Source organism: Gekko japonicus, unplaced genomic scaffold, assembly GCF_001447785.1.
Source record: "Gekko japonicus isolate JY-2015 unplaced genomic scaffold, Gekko_japonicus_V1.1 scaffold961, whole genome shotgun sequence".
Lineage (NCBI taxonomy): Eukaryota > Metazoa > Chordata > Lepidosauria > Squamata > Gekkonidae > Gekko > Gekko japonicus.
Window position 1 is genome coordinate 240,877 of NW_015175384.1, and position 13,319 is coordinate 254,195.

The 13,319-nt window shown below is 51.5% G+C and overlaps 2 protein-coding genes across 2 annotated transcripts in view; one reads left to right on the top strand and one right to left on the bottom strand.

Moving 5' to 3' along the window:
• Positions 1-577: 577 nt before the first annotated feature.
• Positions 578-9,935, bottom strand: ATP5S (ATP synthase, H+ transporting, mitochondrial Fo complex subunit s (factor B)). Its single transcript, XM_015425610.1, has 4 exons — positions 9,766-9,935; positions 8,936-9,144; positions 3,338-3,509; positions 578-1,163 (listed from the first exon to the last, which is right to left on the bottom strand). The coding sequence occupies exons 1-4, from the start codon at positions 9,870-9,872 to the stop codon at positions 1,046-1,048; spliced, it is 606 nt and encodes a 201-aa protein (XP_015281096.1). The 5' UTR covers positions 9,873-9,935; the 3' UTR covers positions 578-1,045.
• A 2,741-nt stretch (positions 9,936-12,676) lies between these two features.
• L2HGDH (L-2-hydroxyglutarate dehydrogenase) overlaps positions 12,677-13,319 on the top strand; it is a 17,618-nt gene continuing 16,975 nt past the window's right edge. The window contains exon 1 of the mRNA XM_015425598.1: positions 12,677-12,853. Within this exon, the coding sequence (XP_015281084.1) occupies positions 12,759-12,853 (95 nt within the window). The 5' untranslated portion in view covers positions 12,677-12,758. The remainder of the gene's footprint in view (positions 12,854-13,319) is intronic.

Consider the following 13,319-nt stretch of genomic DNA (forward strand, 5'->3'; position numbering starts at 1 on the left):
CCTTTTATGAAAGACTGCAGTGCTCCGGCCCGTATGCAGCCCAGGAAGCAAAGAATAAGGGCCCAACCTCCCCAAGGCAGGGCAGAGTGTAATACTTTATTACAAAACAGATGCCTCACCCTTTCTCGAGTTCAAGGCAGAGTCTGGCGACAAACTTTAAAAGCACAGTAAACGATCAGAAATAAATTACAGCAATATATTTACCGGTCTAGTAACTTATGGCTGCGAGAGTTGGACCATAAGGAAGGCCGAGCGCCAAAGAATAGATTATTTTGAACTATGGTGCTGGAGAAGACTCTTGAGAGTCCCTTGGACTGCAAGAAGATCAAATCAGTCAATCCTAAAAGAAATCAACCCTGACTGTTCCCTGGAAGGCCAGATAATGAAACTGAAGCTCAAATTCTTTGGCCACCAAATGAGAAGGGAGCACTCACTGGAAAAGACCCTGATGCTGGGAAAGACTGAAGGTCAAGGAAGACCGGGACGGCAAAGGATGAGATGGTTAGACAGTGTCATAGATGCAACAAACATGAAGTTGAGCAAACTTCAGAGGACAGCGGAAGACCGGAAGGCCTGGCGTGATCTGGTCCATGGGGTCGTAAAGAGTCGGACTCGACTGTGCGACTGAACAACAACATTTACCGGTCAGATTCCGGCTTCCTTAGTCAACAAAGAAGCCCTGTGAAATAAGACTGTTTTACAGTCAACAAACAAGAAGATGCCCATGAAGCATTACGCAGGGCTGCTCCTGCACTAACTGCTGGGCTATGGGATGTCCTGCATGACTGGCCGGTGCTGGTATCTCTTCTCCTTAGCAGCCGGGCTCAGAGCAATATAACTCAAAGAGCTCTAACATTACTCAAACATCACTGCGGATGATGCCGGTGCTTGCCACTGGAGCCAAAAAGAGCCCTTCCAGACCCCTCTCTGAGAACATCATCATCTCCAAATGTGGAAGGACTAGAACTTACTCTGGGGGCAAACATGATGCAAGGCAGTTCTTTATTTTCAAATCATACAGTCAGGCGAAATAGCACATGATTGCTTACGATTCCAAATCTAATTCCAACACCAGGGACGGCAATGATTTCCTAAGGATCTCGGCAGTCGCTTCCTTCTGTCTGACCCCGGGGAGGTCGCTCAGGCACAAATACTGCAGATTACTGGACGGAATTAGAGGAGAAGATCAGAACAATCATACAACTTTTGTGTCCTGCCTTCCCACCCCTGCAAGGGCCACCGGGGCAGATGACAATTTAAAACGTGCACGGTAAAATCACATGTTGAAACCACGGAAGCCTGCCTCCTCAATGTTACTAAAACAATTAGAAGCAGAGTTCAAAAACATTGGTTAAGACGGAGAGATCCCTGAGGGCGTGCCAAACAAAACAAAGAAAGTCTTCACCCACGGGCAGAAGATGGCAGCAGAGGGGTACAGACAGATCGGGGGAATCATTCCAGTGCTTTGGTGCCATCACCGAGAAGGCCGTCTCCCGGGTGGCCAGCTTCCTAATCTCAGAAGTCAGGGTACTTGAAGCAGGGTCAGGCGGGTTCATGAGGGAAGAGAAGAAGAGATTGGATGTCTACCCCACCCTTCACTGCCAGAAGGAGCCTCAGAGCGGCTCACCATCTCCTTTCCCTCCCCCTCCCCACAACAGGCACCCTGGGAGGTAGGAGGGGCTGAGAGAGCTTCTTCAAGGACTGCCCTTGAGAGAACAACTCTGAGAGAACTTGTGACTGACCCACGGTCACACCAGCCGCTGCATGTGGAGGCGGAGTAGGGAATCAAACCCGGCTCTCCCAGATTAGAGTCCGCGCTCCTAACCACTACGCCAAACTGGCTCTTACAGTCTCCTTTCCCTTCCCCACATACAGACACCCTGGGAGGTAGGGGGGACTGAGAGAGCGCTCTCGAGGACTGCTCTTGAGAGAACAGCTCTGAGAGAACTTGTGACTGACCCACGGTCACACCAGCAGCTGCATGTGGAGGAGCAGGGCCTCAAACCCGGTTCTCCCACATTAGAGTCCATGCTCTTAACCGCTACACCAGACTGGAGGAGGAGGTCCTTCAAGTATGTGAGCCGGTTTGGTGTGTCGTGATGAAGTGCGCGGACTCTAATCTGGGAGAACCGGGTTTGATTCCCCACTCCTCCACGTGCACCTGGCTGGATGACCTTGGGCAAGCCATAGTTCTGATAAGAGCTGTCCTTGAAAAAGAGCCATTTCTGTCAGAGCTCTCTCAGCTCCGCCTACCTCACAGGGTGTCTGTTGTGGGGAGGGGAAGGGAAAGGAGTTTGTAAGCTGCTCTGAGACTCCTCTGGGTAGTGAAGGGCGGGGTATAAATCCAATCTCCTCCTCCTTTTCTTCTATGTTGGTCCTGAACCATAGAGGGCTTTTTGAAGGTCAAGAGCAGCACCTTGAATTGTGCCCAGAAACAAACTGGCAGCCAGTGTAGATGGGAATGATTATGTTCCCTACGACCCACTCCAGTCAACATCCTGGCTGCTGTGTATTTCCACACCACACAAATATTTCGCAAAAGAATACATGTATGTGTTCTTTAGGTTCCCACACACTTGTCTAGAGATCGTGGCCCAACTGCAGTGCCCAGAGGTTTAAAGATGACTTTACACGTGTATGTCACAAGGACATCGGAACAGCCCTGCTGAGTCAGACCAGTGGTCCGTTCTAGTCCAGCATCCTGTCTCACACAGTAGTCAACAACAGGACATAGAGGCCGTGGCCTTTCCCTAAAGCTGCCTACAGGCACTGGGATCCAGAGGTGGGCTGCCTCTGTATATGGACAGAACAAAGTCTGCATCCAGTGGCACCTCTTAAGACCAACAAAGTTTAATTCTGGTAAGCATGCACACAAAAGCTTATATCCAGAATTAAACTTTTTGGTCTTAAAGGAGTCCCTGGACGCAGACTTTGTTCTGTTGCTTCACGCCAACACGGCTACCCCACCTGAATCTGTATATCCCTTTAAGTCACCAGGGCTAGTAGCCACTATTAGGTCTATCCAGTGGTCCCTCTAAGCTGAGTTAGTGTGAGCTAGCTCACAGCTTTTTAGCCTCCGGCTCACCCATTTTTGTCTTTGTTCAGGAAGGAGGGCTCCAGAGCAAACTAATTTATGCAGTAGCCAAACTGCTCGCTCACAACTTTAATGTCAGGAGCTCACATGGTAGACTTTTTGCTCACAAGACTCCACAGCTTAGAGGGAGCATTCCTCTGTGAATCTGTCTAATCCCCTTTTAAAGCCGAATAGGTCATCCATATTTGGTGCTGGTGGCAGGAAACACTGGTGTCATGATGCACGTGGATTTGATCTGCATACCTGAGCTTATGCAGAGCGACGATGCCTTGGTCTGTGACGTCCCCACAGGAAATGATCCAGAGACGCAGGAGGCTCCTCTGTAAGTTCTGGATCTCGCTGAGCCGCTGCAAGCACTCGTCCTGCAGGTACGCGCACTTGCAAAGCTTGATCTCCTCCACGTGCTCTAGGCCATCTGCAACGGAGGTAAAACATCTGCTTTTAAGGGGGCTTCACACACAAGCTTGCCCGGAAAGCTACGGTTGTGGCTCATACACTGAATTACAGGAAGGATTCCACCACAAATAGAAGAAGAAGAGGAAGACAAGGAAGACGAAGATGACAAAGACGAAGAAGACGAAGAAGAAGGAGAAGAAGGAGGAGGAGGAGGAGATTGGATTTCTACCCCGCCCTTCACTCAGAGTCTCAGAGCAGCTTACAATCCTTCCCTTTCTGCTCCCCACAACAGACACCCTGTGAGGTAGGTGGGGCTGAGAGAGCTCTTTTGATAACTGCTCTTTCAAGAACAGCTCTGCCGGAACTATGTCTTGCCCAAGGTCATCCAGCCAGGTGCAAGTGGAGGAGTGGGGAATCAAACCCGGTGCTCCCAGATTAGCGTCCGCGCACTTAACCACTACACCAAACTGAGAGATCTGCCAAGAGATGTCTGCCTGGGAAAGGCAGACCTACAGGGGAAGCTTGATATGGCATTCATTAGGGCTGGGGTCTCCAACACGGTGCCCGTGGGCATTTTCAGAAAGTGGGTGGGTCCAGTTGGGGTTCTGGCCCGGCGCAGCTCCTGACAGGCCGCTAGAGATCCAATTGGCTGTGCAGATCAAAGTAAGAGAGACTGGGAAAACCAGATTTGATTCCCCACTCCTCCACATGCAGCTGCTGGTCAGTCACAAGTTCTCCCGGAGCTGTCCTCTCAAGGGCAGTCCTCGAAAGAGCTCTCTCAGCCCCACCTACCTCACAGGGTGTCTGTTGTGGGGAGGGAAAGGGAAAGGAGTTTGTAAGCTGCTCTGACACTCCGAGTGAAGGGCAGGGTGTAAATACAATCTCTTCTTCTTCATAATGTTGCTGTTTCTCACTCCTCTTTCCCATTGTACTGTTTAAATTACTCCCCTTGTTCCCTGCATTTGGGCTTCCTCTGTGTGTGTGTGTGTGTGTGCGCGCACACTCCATGAAATTGCTGAGCAGTCGGGTTAGAACAGATAAAAGGAAGTCCTTCTTCACCCAAAGAGTGATTAACACATGGCATTCACGGCCACAGGAGGTGGTGGCAGCTACAAGCATGGACGACTTCAAGAGGGAATTGGATAAGCATATGGAGCAGAGGTCCATCAATGGCTATGAGCCACAAGGTACAGATAGGAACTCTTGGTCAGGGGCAAGGGATGCTCTGTATTCTTGGTGCTTGGGGGGGGGGGGCAACAGTTGGGGTTACCTCCTGAGGGCACCTGGTATTTTTGGCCACTGTGTGACCCAGAGTGTTGGACTGGATGGGCCATTGGCCTGATTCAACACTGGCTTCTCTTATGTTCTTATGTTGAGAGCAGAGGTCCATCAGTGGCTATTAGCCACAAGATATAGATAGGAACTCTCAGGCTGGGGCAAGGGATGCTCTGTATTCTTGGGGCTTGGGGGGGCAACAGTGGGAGGGGGCTCCTAGTGTCCTGGCCCCACTGCTGGGCCTCCTGATGGCACCTGGTATTTTTGGCCACTGTATGACCCAGAGTGTTGGACTGGATGGGCCATTGGCCTGATCCAACATTGGCCTCTCTTATGTTCTTATGTTCATAAGTGTGTGCGTGTGTATGGCTCCACCCCTGCAGCAGCCATTTTATGGGTGTGCGCACCGTGTCAGAATTCCAAGGGTGCCGATAGGCTCAAAAAGCTTGGGGACACCTGCAGTAAGAAGAGAGTCCCACGCAAGCAGCTAAGCAATTTTTTAATTGTTTGGCCTCAGGCAGAATTCCGTCACGTGATACAGACGTGACCCTTTGGTCCTGCAAAATGACCTTCTCAGCACCGCTTGACAGCGGATAGCGCTTGCTTGGAGGCTTCAGAGGGTTTGTACTCGGAGTCCCTGAAATCAAGTTGTGATACTTGTGCAAAGGCTGAAGGACAGGGTTTTGGCAATGCATATTTCATCAGAATGGGGGGGACGGACGTTTTTGCAGCTGGTCAGAACAAGTTAAAAATTGTCTTTAATGTCCCCTGCTGCTGAGCATTCCAGCTTTGAACATGTTTTATATTAAACCGTTTGGCCACAGGGCAACATCAGGGGAAGGCCTCTGTGCCCTGTAGTTGGCCCTCCAGAGGAACCGGCTGGCTACTGCATCAGACAGGATGCTGGACTAATTTTTTTTATTTTTTATTTTATTTTTATTTAACCTTCGACTTCTATCCCGCTCACCCCCTAGGGGCTCTGAGCGGCTTACAATTCCAATTAGCCAATCTAATCTAGGGCCACATATGAAGGGGAGGTGAGAAGCCTACCAGGCACCCTTATCCTGTTGTAGCAGATCTTCTTATTGCGAGGGGGCAGTCCGGCGGCGACCCTCCTCCGGCGCAGGTCTTCGCTGTTCCACTTTTTCCGGCTGTCGTAACTCCGCCTCCAGGCCTGGACCACTCCGTGCTTCCGCACATGCTCGCAGCGGCCTCCGTCCAAATCAGGCTCCGGCCTGCCGCGTCGCTCCGCCTCCGCACCTTGTTGGTCCGGCCTCCTTCGTCCGCCTCCTCGCCTCGCCAGCCGCCATTTTTTCTCTGCCGCCGCCGCCGTTCATCACTCTCCATTATCCGTTCTCCGCCATCGCTGCTACACCAGGGATGGGTGCCCCCCCCCGCTCTAATAGCAGGTCCCCATTTTATCTACTTGCCCTTTAACGGGCTTTCGAACCACTGGGTGGACGGGAGCTGGGACGTAGGGCCAGGAGCTCACCCTGACCGTGGTGGGATTCGAACCGCCGAAGCTGTTCGCCCAGAAGTTAAGCAGGCTTCCCTTACTGCCTGCAAACAATAATAATAATAATAATAATAATAATAATAATAATAATAATAATAGTAGTAGTAGTAGTAGTAATAATAATAGTAGTAGTAGTAGTAGTAATAATAATAATAATAATATAATTATCTTATGGCAGTGTGTGTGCAGTATAGCCAGGAGATCCTAAGATTGCCTAGCAGCCAGCAGTTCTAGCGCTTTTAGCGTCATGCACCACTAGGTGGCGGCCTAGACTTGTTTTCAAGGCAAGAGACATTTCAGAGGTGGTTTGCCATGGCCTGCTTCTGCGTCATGCCCCTGGTATTCGTCCGAGGTCGCCCATCCAAACACTAGCCAGGGCTGACCTGGACCACTGGTCTCATCCAGTAGGATTCTTCTAATGTTCTTATTTGATCCTCACAACAGCCCTGCGAGTTAACTGAGGCTGGCAGTTAGATCTGGGTCCACTAGCACCTCAGAGACCAACCAGAGTTTCAGGCCGTAAGCTTTTGAGAGCCAGAGCTCCCCTCGTCAGGCACACGGAAGAGTCTGAGCCTGACCGCAAGTGAAAGTTGCCCTGTGAGCTTCTCGACAGAGCTGGGATTTGAACCCGGGCCTCACAGATCACAGTCCATCACTCCAAGTGCTCCACTAGTGTCCAGAGCAGCCTTTCCCAACCTTTGTGAGAATGCGGGCGTGCTGGCTCTGGCCGGTCACCACGAATATACTAAGCTAGGTACAAAAGTCCAAACTGAGCCGAGAAACAGTGCCAGGGGTCGGAACCAGTGTTCCCTCTAAGCCGAGCTCACAGTTTTCTTAGTCTCCGGCTCACACATTTTTGCCTTAGCTCAGGAAGGGACAGCTCCAGAGCAAACTAATTTATGCAGCGGCCAAATCGCTCGCTCACAACTTTAATGCCAGCAGCTCAGAAAGTAGAATTTTTGCTCACAAGACTCCACAGCTTAGAGGGAGCTTTGGTCGGAATGCCAGGACAGGAGATCAATCAGAGTTCTCAGGAGCGATGAGCGGAGGCTGGCAGCCGGAACAAGGTTCAAGATTGCGTGGCTGTGTCCGCACCGAGGCAGGTGAGCGTGGCTGCTTATAAATGGACCCTCCCTTCCCTGGGAGGCGACCTGCAAAGACTCATAGCCCCTCACGTTGAGAGCCAGTTTGGGGTAGTGATTAAGTGCAGGACTCTAATATGGGAGAACCGGGCTTGATTCCCCACTCCTCCAGTTGCAGCTGCTGGATGACCTTGGGTCAGTCACAAGTTATTTCAGAGCTGTCCTCTCAAGGACAGTTCTGGAAAGAGCTCTCTCAGCCCCACCTACTTCACAGGGTGTCTGTTGTGGGGAGGGGGAAGGGAAAGGAGATTACAAGCCGCTCTGAGACTCTGAGTGAAGAGCGGGGTATGAACTCTGATAAAACCAGGGATGAGATCCAAGTGCAGAAAGAACAAGAGGAGCAGTGATGCTCTGTCTTCTTGGTCCTTGGGGGGGGGGAGGCAACAGTGGGAGGGCTTCTAGTGTCCTGGCCCCACTGGTGGACCTCCTGATGGCACCTGGTATTTTTGGCCACTGTGTGACACAGAGTGTTGGGCTGGATGGGCCTTTGGCCTGATCCAACACTGGCGTCTCTTATGTTCTTATGTCAGGGGCAAGGGATGCTCTGAGACTCCCTTCGGGTCGTGAAGGGCAGGGTATAAACCCAATCTCTTCTTCTTCGTGGGAATGAGAGACAGAACAGAACCAACACTTCAGTGACAGCCACCGAAGCCACTTTATTTTAATCCACACAGCCAATCAAATCTTCAGTGGTGTCAAATAGTGGGTTCCATGGATGAACAGACCACAAGCCTAGTGATCACGTCTACTTTATTAGTGATTTCAAACTACAAGACTAGACCTGAGAGCCTCGGCTCTGTTAAATAGCATGCCATTGCCATACCCAGACACACCCTACTCCCAGTGACAGGCTATTCACATAACATTACTCCTAGATTGGTTACTTTCAGAATCCGCCCTGAGCCCATGTTGGAAGGGCAGGACACAAATTTAATAAATAAATAAATAAAAATAAATAAATATAATCCTGGTGGGCTATTGTTCTTGTGCTCCAAGCTCAGCCGGCCTCTGGGGTGATTCAATCGGGAACGATTCAGTCCCAGTACATAACAAGTGGCCTATCAGAAGCAACGCTGATCAAAAGCCCCAACTGGCCCCACCCACTTTCTGAAAACACTCGGCAGGCACCAGGAAAGACGTCAGCAGGCATCCTGGGCACTATGTTGGGGGGGGGACCCGTGGTCTAGACTGTGCTCCACGTAAGCAAGGCTTTGTTTAGCCTCTTTTAGAGCTTACAGTGGACATGAGAGGGCAGGGATCAGCCGCTTGTTCCCTCTAAGCTGAGTTAGTGTGAGCTAGCTCAGAGTTTTTTAGCCTCCAGCTCACACATTTTTGTCTTAGCTCAGGAAAGATGGCTCCAGAGCAAACTAATTTATGCAGCAGCCAAATCACTCGCTCACAACTTTAATGCCAGTAGCTTCACAAAGTAGAATTTTTGCTCACAAGACTCCACAGCTTAGAGGGAACATTGCATACCTATTTAAAGACCAAAGTCAAGATTCCACTACTTACCCAGGTGATCGAATCCCCTGTACATGATGCAAGATTCCGTGGCGTCGATGGCTTGTATCTTGTATTTCCCTAACGGCCCCGAAGGGAGCCCGTTGTAATCCTGCTGCCATTTATCGAGGCCCTGGTAGCGCACGTGGGCCCCGCAGCGCAGGAGCCATTCCGAGGCTGCTCTGTCCGGGCCAACAGCCTGGATCCGCTCATGGTCGACCCTGTCAACAAGGAGGCCCAGCCAGTAAGTTCTCTTGAGGTGTACACAAGCATCTTCAAATCATACGAGCACTTTACTGAACCCAAACGTGAGTCTCTGGAGATCAGAGATACAAATACCTCTAATCTCTTTTTTTTTTTTCTGTAGCGTTTTCCGGTTTAACCTCCAAGAGCCCCAGAAGCAGGCAGGAACTCCTCCTTCATTTCATGTGCCCCCCCCCCCATGGTCATGTGTTTCAAGGGTTGTCGTTTTGGAAATCTGGGGTGCAGCCTGGGGAGGGCAGGATTTGGACAGGGGAGGGACCTCAGCAGGCTACAATGTCAAAGAGTCCACCCTCCAAAGCAGCCACTTCCTCCAGGGGAACTGATCTCTGTTAGCTGGAGATGAGCGGTAGTCAGTGTTTCAATCCAGCTTTACTGACAGCCAAAGAAAGCAGGAATTAGTCTTACAAAATGGTAAGGGAGCCCCAAAGAAGAATCTCTGGTGGAATGACAATTCTTGGGGTGGGGGTAGGGGAGGAAGCGTCATGACGGTTAACCAGGTGGAAACTAGTTCGAATTTGTAGCGCACGTGCCCATAAACATCCTTTGTGAAAATACTTCTGCTTATTCCTGGGCCTTACTTGTTAAAAACAGCATTCAGCCATCCCCAGAGGTGCCTGTAAGTATTGCAAGAGGGCAGCTTCTGAATCCTGCATGCCCGGCGTGTCAAGTGTTCAAACAGCATCATGCCGCTACTGAACCAGGTGCGGTTTACAGCTGTGGAGACTCAGGTATCTGCTTCGTCATCCCTGGTCCTGCATAAGGAATAATACAGATCATTCGTGGACAGGTTCTGGGATTAAAAAAACAAAACAAAAATACACATACCACCATGCCCATGACTATGTACGGGTGTGAAAGTTGGACAAGGAAGAAAGTGGATAGGAGGAAAGCTGATTCATTTGAAAACGGGTGTTGGAGGACAATTTTACAGATACCGCGGACTGCCAGAAAGCCAAATCAGTGGCTTCTAGATCATAAGAACATAAGAGACGCCAATGTTGGATCAGGCCAAAGGCCCATCCAGTCCAACACTCTGTGTCACACAGTGGCCAGAAATACCAGGGGCCATCAGGAGGTCCAGCAGTGGGGCCAGGACACTAGGAGCCCCTCCCACTGTTGCCCCCCCTCCAAGCACCAAGAATACAGAGCGTCCCTTGCCCCAGAACGAGAGTTCCTATCTGTACCTTGTAGCTAATAGCCACCGATGGACCTCTGCTCTCAACATAAGAACATAAGCGAAGCCAATGTTGGATCAGGCCAATGGCCCATCCAGTCCAACATTCTGTGTCACACAGTGGCCAAAAGATACCAGGTGCCATCAGGAGGTCCAGCAGTGGGGCCAAGACACTAGAAGCCCTCCCACTGTTGCCCCCCCCACTCCAAGCACCAAGAATACAGAGCATCACATGCCCCAGCCTGAGAGTTCCTATCTATACCTTGTGGCTAATAGCCACCGATGGACCTCTGCTCTTAACATAAGAACATAAGAGAAGACAATGTTGGATCAGGCCAATGGCCCATCCAGTCCAACGCTCTGTGTCACACAGTGGCCAAAAATACCAGGGGCCATCAGGAGGTCCAGCAGTGAGGCCAGGACACTAGAAGCCCCACCCACTGTTGCCCACCCCCCCAAGCACCAAGAATACAGACCTTCCCTTGCCCCAGACCGAGAGTTCCTATCTGTACATTGTGGCTCATAGCCACTGATAGACCTGCTCTTAACATAAGAACACAAGAGAAGCCAATGTTGGATCAGGCCAGTGGCCGCTCCAGTCCAACACTCTGGGTCACCCAGTGGCCAAAAACACCAGGGGCCCTCAGGAGGTCCAGCAGCGGGGCCAGGACACTGTGAGCAAAAATCCTACTTTGTGAGCCAAAATTCCACTTTGTGGTTCTACTGTCGTGAGCGAGCGATCAGGTGGTTGCCTCCCTTAGCTTGGCTCTCTGGAGCCACATCCTTCACAAAAATGTGTGTGAGCCGGAGGCAAAAAAACTGTGAGCTGGCTCACACGGACTCAGCTTCGAGGGGACGAGGGGACCAATGTTCCCTCTAAGCTGTGGAGTCATGTGAGCAAATATTCTTCTTTGTGAGCTACGGGCATTAAAGTTGTGAGCGAGCGATCTGGTTGCTACGTAAATTAGTCTGCTCTGGAGCCCTCCTTCCGGAGCTGAGACAAAAATGTGTGAGCCGGAGGCTAAAAAACTGTGAGCTAGCTCACACTCGCTCATCTTAGAGGGAACACTGCCCCCAGTGAATGCTCCCTGTAAGCCGTGGAGTCTTGTGAGCAAAAATTCTATATCGTGAGCTCCTGGCATGAAAGTTGTGAGCGAGCAATTTGGCTGCTGCATAAATTTGTGTGCTCTGGAGCCCCATCCCTTCCTGAGCTGAGACAAAAATGGTGTGAGCCGGAGGCTAAGGAACTGTGAGCTGGCTCACACTCGCTCATCTTAGAGGGAACACTGCCCCCAGCGAATACTCCCTCTAAGCGGTGGAGTCTTGTGAGCAAAAATTCTATATCGTGAGCTCCTGGCAATAAAGTTGTGAGCGAACAATTTGGCTGCTGCATAAATTTGTGCGCTCTGGAGCCATCCCTTCCTGAGCTGAGACAAAAAAGGTGTGAGCCGGAGGCTAAAGAACGGTGAGCTGGCTCACACTCGCTCATCTTAGAGGGAACACTGCCCCCAGCGAATGCTCCCTCTAAGCCGTGGAGTCTTGTGAGCAAAAATTCTATATTGTGAGCTCCTGGCATGAAAGTTGTGAGCCAGGGATTGGGCTGCTGCATAAATTTGTGTGCTCTGGAGCCCCATCCCTTCCTGAGCTGAGACAAAAAAGGTGTGAGCCGGAGGCTAAAAAACTGTGAGCTGGCTCACACTCGCTCATCTTAGAGGGAACACTGCCCCCAGCGAATGCTCCCTCTAAGCCGTGGAGTCTTGTGAGCAAAAATTCTATATCGTGAGCTCCTGGCAATAAAGTTGTGAGCGAACAATTTGGCTGCTGCATAAATTTGTGCGCTCTGGAGCCATCCCTTCCTGAGCTGAGACAAAAAAGGTGTGAGCCGGAGGCTAAAGAACGGTGAGCTGGCTCACACTCGCTCATCTTAGAGGGAACACTGCCCCCAGCGAATGCTCCCTCTAAGCCGTGGAGTCTTGTGAGCAAAAATTCTATATTGTGAGCTCCTGGCATGAAAGTTGTGAGCGAGCAATTTGGCTGCTGCATAAATTTGTGTGCTCTGGAGCCCCATCCCTTCCTGAGCTGAGACAAAAATGGTGTGAGCCGGAGGCTAAGGAACTGTGAGCTGGCTCACACTCGCTCATCTTAGAGGGAACACTGCCCCCAGCGAATGCTCCCTCTAAGCCGTGGAGTCTTGTGAGCAAAAATTCTATATTGTGAGCTCCTGGCATGAAAGTTGTGAGCGAGCAATTTGGCTGCTGCATAAATTTGTGTGCTCTGGAGCCCCATCCCTTCCTGAGCTGAGACAAAAATGCTCCGAGTCCGGCCCGTCCCTGGAGGCTCCGCCCGGGCCTGGGAGGAGGAGGAGGAGGAGGAGCCGCGCCGCCGGCCGAGCTCGACATGGGGCCGCTCTTGGCGCGGGGCGTCGGCGTCGGGGCCTGGCGCGGAGGAGAGGAGGCCCTCCTCAGGAGGCCCCTCAGCAGCGCGAGCCGGAGGTGAGGGGAGCCGCCGCGTCCCCCTCCGCGGAAGGCGGGAGGGAAGGCCTGGAGGCCGGCGGGCGCGGAGGCCTCCTCTAGGCCCGCCAGGCAGAAGTCCAACCGGGGCCTTCGAGAGGGGCCAGGATCCCCCAAGCCCTGTTACGGTAGCAGTCGTGGGGCATTGTGGGTACTGTAGCCAGGAGAGCCTAAGATTGTCTGGCAGCCAGAAGTTCTAGTTCGTTTAGCCTTGTGCACCACTAGGCGGCGACTTAGACTTGTTTTTAAGGCAAGGCCCTTTTGTTTGAATGAGGGGAACGACAAGAGGTGTCTGACAAGAGAGCCAGTTTGGTGTCGTGGTTAAGTGCGCGGACCCTAATCTGGGAGAACCGGGTTTGATTCCCCACTCCTCCACTTGCGCCTGGCTGGATGACCTTGGGTCAGTCACAAGCTCTGGCACAGCTGTCCTTGAAAAAGAGCAGTTTGT

Excerpts from the sequence above, each read along its gene's own strand:
- ATP5S (XM_015425610.1), bottom strand. The coding sequence starts at position 9,872 with ATGATGCTGTTTGAACACTTGACACGCCGGGCATGCAGGATTCAGAAG. Across the intron at positions 9,145-9,765 it reads CTGAATGCTGTTTTTAACAA|GGTCGACCATGAGCGGATCC; the intron begins GTAAGGCCCAGG and ends CCTTGTTGACAG. Across the intron at positions 1,164-3,337 it reads GTCGCTCTGCATAAGCTCAG|TAATCTGCAGTATTTGTGCC; the intron begins GTATGCAGATCA and ends AATTCCGTCCAG.